Here is a 20081-nt window from a genome sequence, read left to right as displayed (position 1 = left end):
TGGGAGAACGATGTGACAGTCTATTTCTGTAAGAATTTACAACCTAGAAAACCTTATGAACCAGCTCTACTTTGTTCTACATAAGGTTTCAAAAAAGAATTCTTAAATGTTTTATTAATTGGTACCAGGGAGACAATTAAAGAAATAGGACAAATTTTTTTAAAAAGAATGGCATAATAATAATAATAATGATAAGTAACTTTTCTTGAGAAAGTACTATACTAGGAGTGTACTCTTTATAATTTGATATTCACAACAACATATGAGGTGGGTACATTTTTACATTTTTTGAGTGATTTGAGTGAAATGTCTAAAGCAAATACGTTTTGCATTCATCTGTTAATACATATTTTGGTTTTTAATTACATGCTCATAATACAATTGTATTCTTTCTATGTTCTTCTTATGATTATCAGTAATCTTTCTATCCTACACTTTCCTGCTTTCTAAACTTTTTCCTTCAGCAAATATTGTTCTTTGATCGCATGTAGTTGAGAATTCTAAGGTGTGAGTACCTATCTGCTCTTACTGTTCACCTATAACTGTCTACTGTTTAGTTGAAAGTTGAGCTGAAGTGTACTTTTTATTATTATCTCCAATTTAAATTAATAATGGTAATACTATATTACCATAATTAATCTAAATTGGAAGTAATAAAAAAGAGTATCTGCATTATCCATTATACTGCATTGTTGCTGTCACTGATTTTGTTTATTTTGTTTAATGTCTTCCCTTTCTTCACTGATCCTCCACTTCCAGGAATTAAGTCTTTTTTTCCAGACTGGTTCTTTCTGACAACATGCCCAAAGCACATGAGATAAAATTTCACCAGCCTAGTCTCCTAGGAGCAACCTAGTTACATTTCCTTCAAGACACAATTGTTTGTTCTTTTGGCAGTTCATGGTATATTCAATAATTTCACCAACACCACAGTTCAAAGCTATCATATCAGTTCTTTGGTCTTCCTTTCACAAGCATATGAAGGAAGTGAAAGCAGGATTACTTGAATCAGGCACACTTTAGTTCTTAAACTGACATCCTTGCTCTTCAACACTTTTAGGAAGTTCTTGACAGCAGATGTGCCCAAATTTTATTTTGTGATTGCTACTTAAAAGAAATCTCTGAAAATTTCAATATTTTTTCCACCTATCACAATGTTGCCTGTTAGTTTGTTGTCGTTGTTGTTAAGTGCTGTCAAGTCGTACACAACTCATAGAGATCCTATGAATGAAAGATCTGAACACTTGTATAACTTTCATCATTTCTCCAAGTTTATAGAGTTTATGGAGGCAAGCTATTTTGGAAGTGGATGTCACTACTGCTTCTAAGCTTGTTTTAATTGGGGAAGCTCCACCAAACACTGTCCACCATAGATAACCATTATTGCATTTGATGCATCAGTGCCACAGTGTTCAGCATCACAGCAACCACAAATTACCTCTGTACAGCAAATGGACAGACCAGTGGTATACTACTTAGAAGAATGTTTGACCAGAAACAATTAAAACCATGCCTGAAGGCCACAGATTGAAATCATCTACCTTTGATTTGGTAGCATCACTTTCTATCCACCAGGCCCACTGAGTTCTGTGTTGGTGGTGTTGTTTTTAAGTGCCATCAAGTTGTAGAAGACTCATAGCAACCCTATGAATGAAAGACCTTAACAGTTGTAATAATTTTTATTTTCTTCATGTTGAGAAGCACTCTGTAATGAAAGATGTAGTTTTTCATCTTCTTTAGTAAGTGTTGCAAGAAAATTTATCTATATAAGTAGTTGATGAATGTTCTTCCAATTCTGATTCCACATTCCTCTTCAGATAGTCCATCTCCTCAAATTATTTGTTCAGTGGAGAGCTTGAATAGTTGTTGTTATTGTTTTGTGCTGTCAAGTCACCTGCAACTCATAGAGACCCTATGTACAATAGGAGCCTGCCCTGTCCTGAGCCAGTCTCACTGACTCTGACACCTACTGTCTTAGTTACTGCATCAATTCATTTCATTTGGAGTCTTCATCTCCTGCTCTGTCTCTCCACCCTTCTGAGCATGATATCCTTCTCCAAGGATCAGTCCCTCTTGGTCACATGCCCAAAGTATGTGAAAGAGCTTCAAAAGCCAAATTTTCTCCAGGGAGAAACTTGGTTTTACCCTCTCCAAGACAGACTTATTTGTTTTCTTGGCAGTCCATGGTATGTTTAGGACTCTTTTCCAATAATACAACTCAAAGGCATCAATTCTTCTTCTATAATCCTTAGTCAGTGTCAAGCTCTCTGATGTATAGCAAATAATTGCAAAGATCGTGACCTGGATCAGGCACACTTTAGTCTCTAGACTGATTGTCTTCCTTCTCCACACTCTAGAAAGGTCCCTGAGAGCAGATTTACCTACTGTAATTCATGGAGAATGAACACAAACCTGACACACAACTTACCTAATTTTGAACTATGCAATATCTCTTCAATCTCTTCATTCAGTTTGAATGACTGCTTCATGGGCTGTGTACAGGTTTTACATGAGCACAACTAAGTGTTTTAGAATGCCCTTAATTTCAATTTTATCCATAATTTATTGACTGAGATTAAGTCATAATATTTCTAGTAGTATTTTGAGGAAATGGAAGTTTAATCAGTTTTACATTACACTTGACCATAAAGTAAACAAAAATCCTCATAAGCAAACCAAAAACAATCTCATTATAAACAGCAAAGAAATAAAAGTTGTCCATTATTTTATTCTATTTAGTTTAACAATCAATATCTAAGCAAACAGCAGTCAAGAATGATGTACTGTATCAGACATATCTCTTGAGGGGAAAAAAAAACCAACCAACAAAACATCTTTAAAGTTTTTAAAAAGCAAATTTGTCACTAATGTGTATCTACCCAAGCTATGGTCTTTTCAGTCACCTCAAATGCATGCAAAAGTTAGATAATGAAAAAGACAGAATTGTGTACTGGCAAAGGATATTGAATATACAACAAACTACCAGAAGAATTAACAAATCAGTTGTAGAAGAAATACAACCAGAATATTTCTTAGAAGCAAAGCTGGAGAGACATCAGTTCACATACTTTGGGCATACCATCAGAAAAAGGAAGTCACTAGAAAAACACGTCCTATTTAGTAAAGTGTTGGGAGAAAACAAGGCAAACCCTCAATGAGATGGGCCAACAACAAAGTCACAACAGTGGACGTAAACATATCCACAATCATAAAGATGCTTCAAGATTAGGCAATATTTTGTCCTGTTACAAATAAAGTCATCAGCCAGAGCTGATTCAACAACAACAATCAAAAGTGTCCTAAACTCTCAGAAAAAAAAAGAACAGAAATAATAAAAAAAGTACGGCAAATATGTTAAGTCATTAAAAAAAAGGAAACCATTATTTTTAAGTTAAGGGAATTAAGAATAATATCACTGAGAAGCCATTATTTAGAGCAGGTTAGGAAGGACTAGAAAAGATTCTGAAAACTAGAACTGGAAAGAGTAAATTTAGGTGAAGGAAATAAAGTGTTATGGGTTGATTTGTGTCTCCCAGAAAGAGATGTTCAAGTCCTAACCCCAGCACCTGTGAATAAGCATTTATTTGAAAACAGAAATACTCTTGTACTTATAGCAAGCTAACTAGAGGTTAAATTGGAATCTGGTAGGTTCCAAGTAAATTTGACTGATTTCCTTATAAGAAGTGAGAATAGTCACAGAGAGATGATGACTAGGTAAAAATAAAGGCAGAGATTGGAGTTATTATGTACACCAGCAGCTGGGAGAGGGGGGGGAAAAAAAAGAAAAGATCTAGTTTAAAATATTTGTCCCCACAGACAGATAACCCGAAATCAAACTTACAGTCTCTAGAACTATGAGTTAATAAATTTCTGTTATTTTAAGCCATAGAGTTTTGGGGTAATTTGAAATGGCAGTCCTTGGAAACTAATAAAAGCAAAGAAATTGAGACAAGAAAAAATGCTGAGATATTATGAGCATTTATTCCCAATAAATAAGTAACCAAATGTATGGCATGTTCAAGAGATAAAATGGAAAGAAATTAAAGCAGGAGTGTGAAATCCCTTGAACCCATGTTTATGACTTTCAATTTCATTCTGCCAAGCAGAACCAACATGAACAAAGGCACAGAGATGAAAGAGCATAGGATGTGCAGGGAATGACAAGCAGCTCATTACTAAGGAATGAACTACAAGGTGAGAGGGTAGGAAATGAAAGAGGAAATTCAGGAAGGAGAGAATGCGTGGAAAAATCCCGCTTCGTAACATGAAGAGGAGTATAATGATAACTTGAAATCTAGGAGGAATTAAAGCAGGGATTTTTAAAAGGGAGGTGTAATGCAATCAGAACTATATTTTCGATAAACTCCTAAAATAAGGATAGGTTTGAGGACGACAGAGGGAGGGGAATGCACTCAAGTGTATCAGAAATGATAAAGATAGCACGGGTTCACATCTGCTGTGCGTTCTGTCACCGTGAGTCGTGCTCAACCTGACAGCACTGAACAATAACAACAACAACGAAATTCAGTTCACAGGCATAGTTCAGGTTATTTTACCTAGAACAAACTACAGTCAAATAAAATGGAAACACAGCAAGAGAAAATTTCTAGGAAGACATGAGAGTTGAGTGAAGGAGGGTAAGAATATAATCCTCAAGCCCCAGATGCTCTTTAAATCAGAGGAGCAAATCTGAAGGAAGAAAGACATGCTCAGTTTTGAGTTAGAGATTCCTGGTGGTTGACCCTGTTGGTTCAGGACTCTGCAACATAATTACCCAAGATGATGGAAATGATTGTTATCTGCACTATATAGTGTAGAAGCTTCTAGAAGCATATCGTTAGTAAGGATCTGAGGTGTTGTTAGCATAAATGTGCATAAAGATTGCTATAAAGCTGAAGTTTTAATTTTCATTTAAATAAATTGAATTGTGAATTGCCAGAGGCATTTACTATACAGGACAGCACAGTACAGAACTCAGAAGAAACTTTACCTATTACCACAGGCGATACTGGAAACTATCAGAGTGGATGGGTTCATTCATGAGCTAAGTACGGTATATCAAAAGCTGACATCAACGTAGAGATCAGAAGCAGGGGCAGCACTAATTATTAAGTTTGCTGTTGATTGCTGTCGAGTTGAGATGGCTCATAGTGACCCTATAAACAAAAGGCCTGAGGTCTTTCTGTAATTATTGTCATTGATCAAAGTTCATAGTTTCCTGAGGAAAGTGGATGCCATTACCGCCCGTATCTAGGAAAGAAAAAAAAAAAAGAGGCTTGAAGAAGAATACTCAAAGAGAATGTGTGGAGAACAGGAAATAGTGGTATCACAGAGGCTGATGTATTTTTAAAAAAATAAGTATCTGAGAGTGTCAAATGTCACAGAGCAGTCAAGAAAGATAATGACATGAGAAGGTCCATTAACTTCAGCAGTAAAGAAGCCATTAGTGGCATTAGCAAAAATCATTTCAGTGGAGCAAAAAGGGCAGAAGTCGAATGGCCACAGGCAGAGGAGTAGAAAGCTGAACAAATTTGTCCACCATCCTGTTCAGGGGCTACATTAATCTTTTCTGTCTCACTCCAATTCTAGCAAATGTGCTGTCAAAGTTAATCAGGTCAAGGAATATGTGGAGAAATGCGAGAACATGGATATACTATCTATGTTTTATATGTCTTTTGGACTATAAATAAAAAAGCCATGATTCTAACACTTTCATTGACTCAATCACCTTCATCTGAGTCAAAGAACTAAAAATATTTGGTGACCTTGCATTTTCTCATCTTTGACTTACTGCACAAAACAACTAACCTCCCTTTTGCACTCTGAAGCTACATTTATAATTTATAGAAAGAATTAAAATCTTATTGTTGTGTGTCTTAGCAAGTGTTTGTTGTTGTTGTTATATGTCATCTATGTACAACAGCTCTGAATCCTGCCCTGTCCTGAGCCAGTCTGACTCCAAAATACTTACAACCATTACCCAGGTATAGCATCAATCTATCGCATAACGGTTCTTGGTCTCCTCTGCTGTCCTTCTACTTTTCTAAGCATGATGTTCTTCTCCAAGAACCAGTCCCTCCTGGCCATGGGCCCAAAGTATGTGAGACAGAGCTTCAAAATCCTAGCCTCCAAGGAAGGAGAAATTTAGTTTCACCCTCTCCAACACAGACTTATTTATTTTCTTGGCAGTCCATGTTATGTTCAAGACTCTTCTCCAGGACCACAACCCAAAGGCATCAATTCTTCTTCTGTTATCCTTATTCATTGTCCAGCTTTCTGATGTGTAGCAAGTAATTGCGAAGACCATGGCCTGAATCAGGTAAATCTTAGTCTCTAGACTGACATCGTATCTTCTCAGTACTCCAGAAAGGTCCCTGACAGCAGATTTACCTAATGCAATTCATCTTTAGATTTCCTGACTGCTCGTGCCAAGATTGACGATTGTGGAGCTGAGCAACTTGTAACTGTTAATACCTCAATCTCTTCTCCATCTATCATGGTGCTGCCAATTGGTTTAGTGGTGAGAATGTTTATCTTCTTGATGTTGAGCTTCAATCCATATTGAAGACGACAGTCCTTGACCTTCTGCAGCAAGTGTTCCAGGACCTCTTCAGTTTCAGCAAGCAAGGTTGTGTCATCTGCATAGCATAGGTTGTTAATGAGTCTTCCTCCAATCCTGAAGCCACATTCCTTCTCATAAAGCCCAGCCCCTTGAATGATCTGTTCGACATATAGATTGAAAAGATATGGAGACATTTTCTGGCTCTGTTCTGAGAACTGCTTCCTGGTCCGAGTATAGGTTTCACATTAGCACAATCAAGTGCTCTGGGATTCCCATTCTCCTCAAGATTAGCCACAATTTGTTATAGTTCTCACTGTCAAATGTCTTTGCATAATCAATGAAACACAAATAGACATTCCTCTGGTATTCTTTGCTTTCTGCCAAGATCCATCTGAAATTGGCAATAATGCCTGTAGTGCTACAACCTCTTCTAAACCCAGCTTGTATTTCTGGTAGTTTTCTGACTATATACTGTCCCAACTGTTTTTGGATAATGCTCAGCAGGATTTTGGTACTGTGTTGTCACACTCTGTTGGGTCACGATTTTTTGAAATGGGAATATATATGGCTCTCTTGAAGTCAGTCGGTCAGGCACTTACTTGTTCTCTAGATTCCTTGGCATAATCTGCTGAGCACATCCAGGGCTGCAACTGTTTGCTGAAATATGTCAGTTGGTATTTCATTGATTGCTGGGGCCTTATTTTTTTGCCAAGTCCTTCAGAGTAGCCTGAACTTCCTCCTTCATATCCACTATCTTTTGATCATATGTTATTTCTTGAAATTCTTCTGTGTCAGCCAATTCTTTTTGGTATAGTGACTCTGTATACTTCTTCCATCTATTTTTAATTTTCCTGGATTATTTAATATTCTACTGTTAGGAAATAGTGTAATTCCTTGTATACTTTGTTTCTCATAAATATCTATTACATCAAAATTATCAAGCATTTGGGGATGTGAAGATAGAGAAATTGTCTAGAATTTATGCACAATGATACAAATGAATATAGTCTATGGATAAAAAGTAATTTCTTTTTTGACAAGAGGAGTCCCCCAAGTGACAGAAATTGTGTAATAGGGATCTTTAAAAGCTTTAAATAGAGATACATTTTAAAGATATGTCAAAATATTTAAAGGCAAAATAGAAATAATTTTAAAAGTAATACCTTGAAAGTAGAGACATTATTTCCAACAGCTTCTATTATGCCAGACACATCTGAGCCAGGAGTATAGGGCAAATTTGGTTTCCTACTGTAAGTGCCAGACCGAATATATGTCTCCACTGGATTTATACCACATGCGTGGACTTTGATCAGAACCTGTAATGACAATGGATTTCAATTCACACAGAGCATTTAGGGATTAATTCAGCATTGTGCTAACAGTATGAAGTCTATAAAAATGAAATACAAATAAATACAAGAACAAGCCAACATGTAAATAAAAAGATAATACAGAATTGGTTTTGCATTATACTAAAAATATTTTGGCAATACAATATATGAAATATTTGAGGTAATATTTGGCAGAAATCTCTAATGTATAGCAAAACCCACTTCCTCTTCTTCCTAAGTACATAGGAAGATATTTTCTAGTCTCTCTCATGGTTATTAATAAAGACTGAATGTTAGCAAATAAAATGTGAGGAAAATGAGGAGAACTGTTTTCAAGGATAGTCCTTTAAAAGGTCCCTAGGCAATCTGCATGTGCTTTCTATACATGCCTAGAAAATACATAGTGGATGAAATCTCAGTCCCTAAATCATTGTTGGAGCAGAGCTACATGCCAACATTTAATTTTGCAAATGAGAAATAATGCTATATGGATGAACCACTGATGTTGAAACTACATCTACTAGGAGTTCATTGCTGTGGAGTGGATAGTAGATTTGAACCACCAGAGAGGTACGACTGTTGCTTTAGTTGTCCAACTCCTTATAGACTACGACCATGTTGCACTGTTAACCAAAAGTTCAGCAGTTTGGATCAACCAGCTGCTCTAAGGGATAAAGATGAGCTGCAAGGAATTATAGCCTCAGAAATCTGACAAAAAGTCAATACGTGTAAGAATCAACTAGACAGTAGTATGTATGAGAGCAAGGAAAACCTCACAAAGAAAGTAAATGTAAACAAAACCCTAAAGGATAAGCAGAAATTCTCCAGAAATGGGGGAAAGAACATTCTAGGTAAAAGGTATAGTATGTGACAAGACAGAAGACTGGAAAGGCTCCATTAAGAAACTGGATATAAAGCTTAATGTTTTTACAGCACCTCTACTTAGAGGAAGTGATAACAAATAAATCTTGAAAGACAGCCTATAGTCAAATTGTAAAAATAAGTTTAGCTAAGAAAATGGGAATTTGAAATCATGGAAGGCACAGTATTAAATATATATATATATTTGAATCAAAAGTCATCATATAGGATGAAATTTTATGTTTAGAAGATTGTAAAGGGCAACTCAGGAAGACAAGGCAAAGTATTATAATGAAATGTGTAAAGAGCTGGACTCTGGAAAATCAAGAGTCAAACTCACTTGGCATTTCTTAAGCTGAAGGAACTCAAGAAGAAAGTCAAGTTTTAAGCTGCAATACTTACGGATGATATGGACAGAATATTGAATGATTTAGGAAGCATCAAAAGATGATGCAAAATGTACACAGTCACTACACCAAAAAGAATTGGCCGACACAGAAGTATTTCATGAAACAACTTCATGAAACATCATGAAACAAGAGGCAGTGGTGATGAAGGGGGAAGTTAAGCTGCTCTGAAGGAACTGACAAAAAACAAGGCCCAAGGAATTGATCGAATATTAATTGACATATTTCAATAAACAGATGCAGCTCTAGATGTGCTCACCACTATGTGACAAGAAATCTGGAGGACAATCAGCTGGCCAACTGACTGGAAAAGATCCATATTTATTCTTATACTAAAAAAAAAAAGGTTATTCAACAGACTATGGAAATTATAGAACAGTATCACACTCTAGCAAAATCCTGCTGAAAATTATCCAAAAGTGACTGGAACAATACATAGAAAGAGAACTGGCAGAAATACAAGTTGGGTTTAGAAGAGGTTGTGGTACTAGGGACATCACTGTCAAAGTCAGATAGTTCTTCACTGAAAACAGAGAGTACCAGAGCAAAGTCTATCTGTGTTTCATTGATTATGTGAAGACATTTGAGTATGTGGATCTCAACAAATTGTGGCTAACTTTGAGTAGAATGGGAATTCCAGAATGTCGCCAGTCGACGGAAGCAAGGAAATATTGCCTGTTCAAAATAAAAAAAGTTGTGGGTCAGGGATATATCCTGTTTCCATGTCTTTTCAATTTGTATACAGAACAAATCATTGAGAAGCTGGGCTTTATTAGAAGGAATGTGAATCAGAACTGGAAGAAGGTGTACTATGCAGATGATATAACCTTACTGAAAATGAAGAAGGCCTGACCATTTGCTTCAAAGGCTCAAGGACTACAGTTTGCAATATGGATTGAAGCTAAACATCAAGAAGATAAAGATTCTAACTGAGCCAACTGGCAGCATTATGATAGATGGAGAAGAGATTGAGATATTGTTAACAGTTTCAGCTTCCTCGGTTAGTTCCACAATCAACACTCTCATGACCAGCAATCAGCAAATCAAAAGACGAATTGTATTAGGGAAATATGCTCTCAGAGACCTTGCCAGAGTGTTGAAGAGCAACGATGTCAGTCTAGAGACTAAGGTGTGCCTGATTCAGGTCATGGTCTTCACAATTACATATCAGAGAGCTGGACAATAAGAATGACAGAAGAACTGATGCTTTTCAGTTGTGGTGCTGGAGCACAGTATTAAACATACCATGGACTGCCAAGAGAACTAACAAGTCTGTACCAGAAAGGGTAAAATTAAGCTGCCCCTTTGAGGCAAGGATTTTGAGAATCTGACTCACATACTTTGGACATGTTGCCAGGAAAAGGATATCATGCTTGGAAGGGTCAAGACACAGCCCAACAGAGGAAGACCTTGGATGAGACAGGTTGACACAATAACTAAGGTAATAAGGGTAAGTGTGTCAGAGACATTGAGATTGGCTTAGGATAGAGCAGGATTCAGAGCTATTTTATATAGGTTTGCTATGATTCATAGTCGACTCAATGGCACATAACAGTAAAAACATATTCTATTAAATCATATATGAACATTTTATACAAATGCAAATTTTTGTCCCCTTCATAAATTAAAATATTCAAAGTCTAACATCATAACTTGTTAAAAAGTACTTGCAACTCCATGTGAGATAATCTAATTGCATCACAGGGATGAGTCTCAATTTAAAAAATTTTCTTATAACTAGAACTTTTCATACATTATATTATTAAACAAGTCAAATATAGAAGAGAATCTATTAGAATTGTGTTCACTTTTTCACACATGTAAACTGTCTTAATATGTTTTAAAATCATTGTATCTGCTTTTATTGAACTTGATACATTTACTATATTCACATGGAGCATAATTATTGACTATTTTAAAGTAATCATTTCTACCTGATGTTCTTTTGGAACTGGTTGTATAACATCTGACTGCAGTTTCAACACTTCTGGTCCACCAAACTCAAAGACTCTAATAGCTCTCATCAGCTTCTGTCCAGTTGCCATGGGGACCTACACGGTGAAATAATAATAATAAAAAAAGTATGATCATATTCTATCCAGCTTATTTTACTTTTTATTCCCCCTGAAGGGGCAGATCAAACAATTTTTTCTAGCAACAATTTAAATTATGAGTCTACTACTGCTTTCATTTCATGTTTAAGGACTTTTCATCTTACAAATCCTTTAGCTACAAAGAGAAATATTTCACACTAGTCCTGTAGGGACTCAGTGCCTTCAACAAGGGAATCAAGCAAGCAAACAAAAATGTGTAGATAAACATACTCTAGTTTAAGGATCCTTTTGTGTAAGCTTAAGCTGCAATATCTGGAAAGCTTAGAAGCTAATATAAATTGTTAATATTAGACAAAAAGACATTCTTTTGTTAATTATTAAATATTTCAAACAGAAATAAAAAAGAATAAATAAATTTATATTCATATCCATATTTAACAAATTTATAAATATTTAACATTTCAAAACCTTAAACTTTACAGATATAACTGAAGCCTCCTACATGCACACCCAAAGGGCTTTGGTTACATCGCTGTTAAGCAACATGGCTGTTAACTAAAAGGCTACTGGTTAGAACTCACCAGCCATTTTAAAGAACAAAGATATAAGCAATCTAATTACATAAAGATGATAGCATTAGAAACCCTATGGGGAAGTTCTATTCAATCAGTCATGTGATATCACTGTTATTATTAGGTGTCATCGAGTCAGTTACCACTCACAGTGACCCTATGAATAACAGATCTGAACCTTGCTTTGTCCTGTCCTGCACCATACTCAAAATCTCTGATATACGTTGATACATCTTGTTAAGGGTCTTCTTCTTTTGCTGACCCTAGACTTTTCCAAGCATGTGCTTTTCTAAGTACTGGCCCTCCTAACAATATGGCCAAAGTATGTGAGATGAACTGTCACCACCCTTGCCTTTAAGGAGCACTCTGGCTGCACTTTGACGAAGATCTAGTCATTCTTTCTTTTGATAGTCCATGGGATACTCTGTCCTTTTCTCTAACACCACAACTCAAAGAAATCTATTCTTCCTCTGTCATCCTTATTCAATGTCCAACATTCAGATACATAGCAAGTAACTGAAAAGGCTATGGCTTGGATCAGGCACACCTTAGTCTTTAAATTGACATCATTGCTTTTTTAGTACTCTGAGAAGTTCCTGACAGCAAATTTTCCCAAAGCAACAAGTCACTAGGAGTCAGCACTGGTGTGTTTATGCCCATCTGCAAAGCCATTTTTACCTCATCATTTTAAGATGCAACTATCACCATTAATTCAATATACATCACTCCCAGGTATGATGCCTGACTGTTATGAGTACATAAGAAACCCTGGTAACTGTAATGGTTACTGTTGTTTTGTGCTGAGTTGGAACCAACACAAAACTGACCCTCCAGCAGGATTCCAGACATGGTAAATCATACAAAAGAAGACTGTTCACCTTTACCCTGCATATCAGCTGGTGGACTCGAACTGCCTGCCTTTGGATTGGTAGTATAATACCTTACCACTAAGTCCCCAGAGCTCCCTGACCATAATGATTAGGAGCTCAGATGTCAACAAAATGGTCAGTTCTATTGTTTTCCACGCATGTAACTTTACTGGATCACAATGTAGCTAACTCTGACACTTGCTTGTGTCTCCGAGAATTTAGTTTTTGAGGTTTATCAGTGCTGAAACCATTGGGTTTATGTAGTTCATTCAATTTGACAAAAGCGAAAATGAATTGCAAAAGAAAAGCACTATTCAGCATATGTAATGTTTTGTAAATTACAAAGGTTTGTTTAATATTATAGTGAAAAGAAAACTCAAATTTTAAATAGACTCTAAGTAAAGGAAAAGAACACATATATGTTAAAGATTAAAGAATATATACAATATGTTGCTATTGTTATGTGCCATCAAGTCACTTTTGTCTCATATATAACACCTCTGAACCCTGTCCTATCCTGACCTAAGCTCACTGTCTCAGACACACCTGCCCCCCACTACCCCACTCATTTGTGTACATTTTAACTGGTTGCTTACAAAGTCTGTATACACTGTGTTTCATGCAACCATCCCCATTTATTATGTTTTATAAAATTAATTGCCATTGAACAATAGAAAATCCTTAATATAATAAAAAAAAGCTTGCATCATTTTAAAACTCTTTCTTTTAAATCAATTTAATACAGTACCTAGCATAAAAGAGAAGGTGAATTTTCCAGTAGTTGGAGGGCAAACTTGCAATAGAAAGGAACAGAAGGAGGCAGAGGGCACACAAACGGAACTGCACCATACAAAGCCACTCACAGTCACCGCGGGCGACTAACCTGTGTCACAGAGAGCACTGGGAAAAGACAGCCAACATCATTACCTATCTAACTATCTGACTACTGTCCTCGTAATCCAGTCTTCATTCAAGCTGGCAAATTCTTAAACACAAAATGAAAAGATTAAACAGAAAAGGAAAAGTTGTCCAGATCGGATTTTTCTATCCTAGAAATAAGAACACAGATCTCACTTCTACCTTTATCTTCTTTGTGGTGTAACGAATAGTGAGGGCTTCAGGAACTAAGACTCTAGGTTTCAATCCCAGTTCCATCCCTTGCTAGCCAGATGACCTGAGATAATAAGATTGTTGTTGTGTACCGTGCAGTAGGACTGACTCATAGCTGAGTCTCCAGGAGATTTTCAGAGACTCTAAATCACACAGGAGAAGACTGCTTATCTTTCTCTGGTGGAGCACTTGGTGAATTTGAACCATACGCCAACTGCATTGGTAGCACTGCTCCATATCATTAAGCCTCCAGATCTGACTGCCATCAAACCAGAACCAACTCATGGATTACCCTTTAGTGGGTTTTCAGAAGTTGTAAGTCTAAAACTGTTCTGAACTACTAGGAGAAATGATGTCAGTTTGAACACTATGGTGAGCCTGATCAAGGTCATGGTCTTTTCTATCACTTGCTGTGAATCTGAGAGCTGAATAAAGATAACAGAATAAGAATTTATGCCTTTAAGTTGTGGTGCTGGAGAAGGGGATTGAATATCCTGTGGACTCCCAAAAGAACAGAAATGTCTTAGACAAAGAGCACTCAAAGCGTTCCTTGGAGGCAAGGGTGGAGAAGCTTCATCTCATAAACTTTGGGCACATTACTAGGATAAGCTATTCTTTGGAAAGGGAAATCACTCTTGGAAAGGTAAAGGGTCAGTCAAAGAAAGGAAGGCCATTAACAAGATGGATTGACACAGTGACTGCTGCCATAGGCTTAAGTGTGACATAGATGATTAGGATGGCACAAGTCACACAGGGTTCAGATCTGTTGTTTAGAGGGTTACCAGTTGAACTCAACTTGATGGCACCTGACAACAACAAATCTCACAGGAGGAGAATGCTCATCTTTCTTCCACCAAGCAGCTGGTGGATTTGCAGTGCTAGCCTTTTGGATGACAGCGCAACTCTCTGTTGGTTTGAATAAACTAGTTGCTTGCAGGAGAAAGATGGGCACTCTCCTCCCATTGCTGCCACTGAAAATCCACTGGAGGGTCAGCTAAGAGTTGATTCTGACTTGATGGTCCTCAACAAGAAGCTAACAGAGTTCCTTTGGGTAAAACAGTCAACTTTCTTAAATGTCAATATTCTCAAATGAAAACTGCACTGCCATTCAAGGTTATGACGACGATAGAAACAAGGCAACTCTCAAGTACAAATAATTTGGCAAATATTGGTTCCTGTAAATAATAAATATCATTATTCCTTTTCTATTTCCTCATTTTCAACTTCTGTTCTTAAAAATAGCCTCTATTCATTATGGAAGGCAGTATGGTACTTCTTCAAAAAGTTGGAAGTAGAAATACCATTTGACACAGCAATTCCACTACTGGAAATATACCCTAAAGAAACCATAACTGCCACCAAAGCAGATACAAGCACACTCATGTTCATTGCTGCTTTGCTCACAACAGCAAAGAGGTGGAAACAATCCAAGTGCCCATCAACAAATGAATGGAAAGAGAAGCTGTGGTATAGTCAGACAATGGAATAGTATGCAACAATGAAAAACAAGGAACTCATGAAATATTATGCAAAATGGGTGACCATGGAGGACAGTATGCTGAGTGAAATATCTCAGTCACAAAAAGACAAATACTGCCACTGTTATAGAATAGGACTGATATAGGAGTTGGGGGGAAACTAAGAAAAGGGGATAAATAATGTACATGGCATTGAAACAGATGAGGGAGAGAATTGTATAAAATGTACATATGATTAGGTATTGTTGGCATGACAAGAGTCCAGAATAAGAGATGCATAGTAAAGTGGTTGGGGGGAGAGGGAACTTTATAAAAATGAAAGAAACTTTTCCCAAAGGAAAAAAAAAAAAAACCTGGGTGGGGGGAGAAGGGAGGCAGGGAGGAAAATGTACAACAATGAATGAATGGAAATCCAAGTTCTTTATCAAGTTTCATTAAAATCTAAAAGAAAATAAATACAAATGGACTACTACCCATCACCCCCCCAAAAAAAAAATCAGCTCACTTGATTGTGATGTATTACCCTGAATTTAATTTGTTGGTAATTAGCTGAGAGGAAAATTTCAGGAAACCTGTTTTCCCTCCCAGAAGGCATTAGTCTTCCATTTTCAACCCCTTTCTCACTCAAGAAATGCTTTTTGGAATATTTAAAAAAAAGTCTCTATTCTATAATTCTGTAATACTCTACAATACAATATGACAAGACTCACAGAACATGGTTGTAAATCAAATTCTTTCTCTCTCAGAGGTCAGAGTCTAGATAATCATTTAAAGGCAAGGGTAATACCAAACATTCTTTGTTATTCATTCAGCATGTGATATTTTTAAACTTCAGCAATACTCTAGGCACTGTGCTAAACTCAGAGAACACAAAGAAAAGAAAGAGGCTTCTACCACACTGTTAGCTTTCATTGTGTGTTTTGTCTCTCTGACACATACACCATGTAAAATAGCTACCTTTGTCTACCTTCAGTATCTGCGTAGCCAGTTGCTGTCACATAAACTCATTGTAGACTTAAGTGCTTCAGATTAGAACTGCTCAATAGGGTTTAAAAAACTAGAATCTTTTGGATGCAGATTTCCAATTCTCTCTTGTACAGTACTTATGAGTGGATTTAAACCATCAACCTTTAAGTAGTAATCAAGTGCTTAACCAACTGTGCTACTCAGGGATCCCAAATACCTGCCTGCTGTTGTTAGCTACCAGAGAGTCAATGTAGAGAACTGCTCTACAAGGTTTTTAATGCAGATTACCAGGCCTGTCTTTTGAGGCACCTCTGGGGAGGTTCAAACTACCACCTTTTTGGCCACAGTACAGCATATAACCCATTCAAACCACCCAAGGATACAACAATTGCATCTATCTTTATGCCAAGAGGCATTACACTAATCCTCAAATAAATGTTGTAATAATAGCAAAATACTCTGAATAGGCTACGTCTCTTGCATTTAACACACATTTTCCCCATTGCCCCCTTACATTCTGGCATGTTATGCTAGGAAAAAGGAAGAAACCAATTAAACTAGATTTAGAAGACTCACTGCCTTGCCACCCTACCCCATGAGGCTTATAAAGTGCCAATGTCTGCACTATCTTCTTTCAATCTATATGCTGAACAGATCATTCAAGAAGCTGGATATTATGAAGATGAAGAATGTGCTATCAGGATTGGGGGAAGGAACACTAGCAACCTGCCTTATGCAGATGACACAACCTTGCTGGCTGTGAGGACTTGGAAAGTCCTTGCTGCAAAAGATGAAGGACTACAGTCTTCAATACGGATTTCATTTCAACATCAAGAAAACAAAAATCCTTACCCTGGGCCAATAGGCAGTATCATGATATATAGAGAAAGGACTGAACTGGCTCAGACACACAATCAACACCCTTCGCAGTAGTAGTCAAGAAATCAAAAGACAAGTTGCACTGAGAAAATCTGTCAAGGACCTCTTCAAAATGCAAAAGAGCAATGCTGTCAGTCTAAAGACTAAGGTGCACTTGATCCATTCCATAGTTTTCTCAATCACTTGCTATGTATCCGAGAGCTGGAAAATAAATTAAGATGTTAGAATAAAAACTGATGGCTTTGCTTGTGGTGCTGGAAAAGAGTATTGAACATACCATAGACAGCCAAGAAAATAAACAGGTCTCTTATGAACAAAGTGAAACCAGGTTGTTCCTTAGAAGCAAGGATATGGAAACCCCATCTCATATTCAGAAGGGTGGAGGGACGGCACAGGAGAGGAAGACCCCGGTATGAAATGGACTGACACAGTGACAGTGCCAATGGAGTCAGGTGTTGTCAGAGATGATGAGGCTTTCTCAGTATAGGACAAAGTTCAAAGCCATTGTTCTTCGGGTTGCTGTGAGTAGTGGTCGACTTGATGGCATATACCAATAACAATTAAGAGGGCCCTTAATTAATCTTGTGAACTTTATTTCTTAGAAACATAGAGTGATAATAGTGAGACAAACTGGACAAGAAATATGAAATCAAACTAAATTGTAGGTGGTTGTTGTTATGTGCCGTCGAGTCGTTTGCGACTCATAATGACCATATGTACAACAGCCCTAAACCCTGCTCTATCCTGTAGGTAGGATGACAATTATTTTATGATTCAGACATTTTAGAGATTGAAATTTCTTAAATGGCAGTAAGTCAAGGGATCTACTAAAGATGCACTACCTAACCTATAAAATGGGAATCAAGAGTAGCATCTACTTCCTAAACAACATGCTTCCGGAAACTCTATGAACTTTGATAAATGTTGATAGTTATAGAAAGGCTTCAGGCCTTTTGTTCATAGGGTTGTTAGGAGTCATGCTTGACCCAATGGCAAACAACAACAACCCTCTAATATAGGATGCTTGTGAAGTTCACGTGCAATGTTGTTGTTGGTGTACCTTAGTCGCTAGACTGATATCATTGCTTTTTAGTACTCTGGAGAGGTCCATGAGAACAGGTTTTCTCAATACCATTCATCTTTCAATTTCCTGACAACTGGTGCCAAAAGTGTTGATTATGGAGCTGAGCAAGCTGTCTTCTCCATCTATCTTGGTGCTGCCAATTGGCCCAATGGTGAGAATCTCTGTCTTCTTGATGTTGAGCTTCAATCCATACTGAAGACTACAGTCCTTGACCTTCTGCAGCAAGTGCTTTAAGACTTCTTCAGTTTCAGCAAGAAGGGTTGTGTCATCTGCATAACGTAGATTGTTAACAAGTCTTCCTTTAATCTTGATGCCACATTCCTCCTCATAAAAGCTAGCCTCCTGAATGATCTGTTCTGCATATAAAGAGTAAAGAGACAGGACATTTCCCTGACACACTCCCTTCCTGATTTTGAACTATGCAATGTTTCCCTGCTCTGGATACTTCACTGGACCTCAGGATTTACTTTTTACAAGGGAAGACTTTGTAAAAAGAAAATTCTGATTTTTAATGGTAAGATCTGGACAGTGTAGGTCACACCCAGTGTTGGCTGAACAGTGCCTCACAAGATGTGCTGCTAAGTTTGGATGTGTTATGTCCAAAAACTCACAGTGTGTCTCAGTGGCTTCAGGGAAGTCACCTTGCATTTCCCACTAGTTGTGGTAACTGTCCAAACTTTTGCTGCTAGGTGCAGTTAGTAGACTCTCACAAGTTCCTATATAATAAAGAACTGATTTACAGAATAGGTGGAGCAGACAGGCAAGTTTTTGTTTTACTGAGTCTTATTTCTCCTGCAGAGTCACTAATGGGTTCAAATCTATTTGGCTACTACTGGCTGAAGGCTTAAATCATGCTTTCCGGGGTCCTTTAGCCTTGTGTTTTATTATTAAGAACAATCGAGTCTGAACCAACACCAACAGGTGACCACCAGGCAGGAAATCGCATGGGAGGAGATTGTGCATCTTTCTTCCAGAGATTTGGTGGATTTGAACCAAGTACCTTTCAGATAGCACTGCAGCTCCTGCCCACTAGGTCACCTGAGAGCTCCCCTTAAGGTGGCTTAATCATTAACATTAGGCCAAGAGTTTAATCATTCCCTGATCGCTGAGATGATCCTTCTCGAGAAAGCGTAAAAGTATAATTTATTTTCCCCTTTGAAGATTATTCCAGAAGAGGACTTCAAGAGGAATAAGTCAAACATGCTATACAGTTCTGTCCAAAAGTAATTAATTAATTATGTAACTCTGATCACAAAGCTGAAAGAGCTCTGAGGGTCTTAAGTAGAGAAATCCTTTCCTACAACTGATGACTCGCTCAAGACGCCTGATTGCAGGGACCCCTGACCCCAGGCAGTGAATGCAGGAAAGATCAGAGTTCCAGGCTGAGTGGACGTGCAAGCGGGGGTCCCGAGGTAACCCCACTACTGATCCTACCGGAAGGGACCAGAGCCAGCAGGGAAAACTCCCCAGGTGTTTTACGAAAGAGGAACACTTAGTCTCTAGAGAGAGCAAATACTTCTTATTTACCAGCCCCTGGGGTAAGCAGAATTGGAGCACACGCAAAAGCAAATTCAGTGCTCAATGTCAAGGAGTTACGAAGAGACGAGGATCTTGGACAACTAACGGGACTAATTTTAAAACACTTACCTACTTATCAAAAACCGAAAGAAAATCCGCAAACACTCCCTAGATCCCACAGAACAAAAGGGCGGCCGGGACTGGCTCCACCACTCGCAAGCTCCGCCCACTGACCCGCCTCTTTCCGCCCCTAGAGGACAAACGAGTCTCTGCGTTCTCAGGGTAAGAAAATTGGACCTTCCCGGCACCCGTCACTTCAATATGGTGTCTTCCTGGAAGGAGAGCGGCAAGTGTAAATGAGGAACATTCAGACCCTGCACTCCTAAATTC

The 20081-nt window shown here is 37.7% G+C and overlaps 1 protein-coding gene across 2 annotated transcripts in view; it reads right to left on the bottom strand.

The window, feature by feature from the left end:
* CRYZ (crystallin, zeta (quinone reductase)) overlaps nucleotides 1-11211 on the bottom strand; it is a 34563-nt gene extending 23352 nt beyond the window's left edge. Inside the window, exons 1-2 of one of the 2 annotated variants that reach the window (XM_006888603.1) lie at nucleotides 11096-11211; nucleotides 7726-7878 (exon numbers count right to left, since the gene is read on the bottom strand). In XM_006888603.1, coding sequence (XP_006888665.1) covers nucleotides 7726-7878; nucleotides 11096-11206 — 264 coding nt within the window. In that variant the 5' untranslated portion in view covers nucleotides 11207-11211. The remainder of the gene's footprint in view (nucleotides 1-7725; nucleotides 7879-11095) is intronic. The other variant, XM_006888604.1, reaches the window with a different exon arrangement.
* Between the last annotated feature and the right edge of the window lie 8870 nt (nucleotides 11212-20081).

This window comes from Elephantulus edwardii, unplaced genomic scaffold, assembly GCF_000299155.1.
Source record: "Elephantulus edwardii isolate Elephantulus edwardi_28Jun2011 unplaced genomic scaffold, EleEdw1.0 scaffold00069, whole genome shotgun sequence".
NCBI lineage: Eukaryota > Metazoa > Chordata > Mammalia > Macroscelidea > Macroscelididae > Elephantulus > Elephantulus edwardii.
The sequence above is the reverse complement of the archived record's forward strand: the minus strand, read 5'-3'. Positions and strand labels throughout refer to the sequence as shown.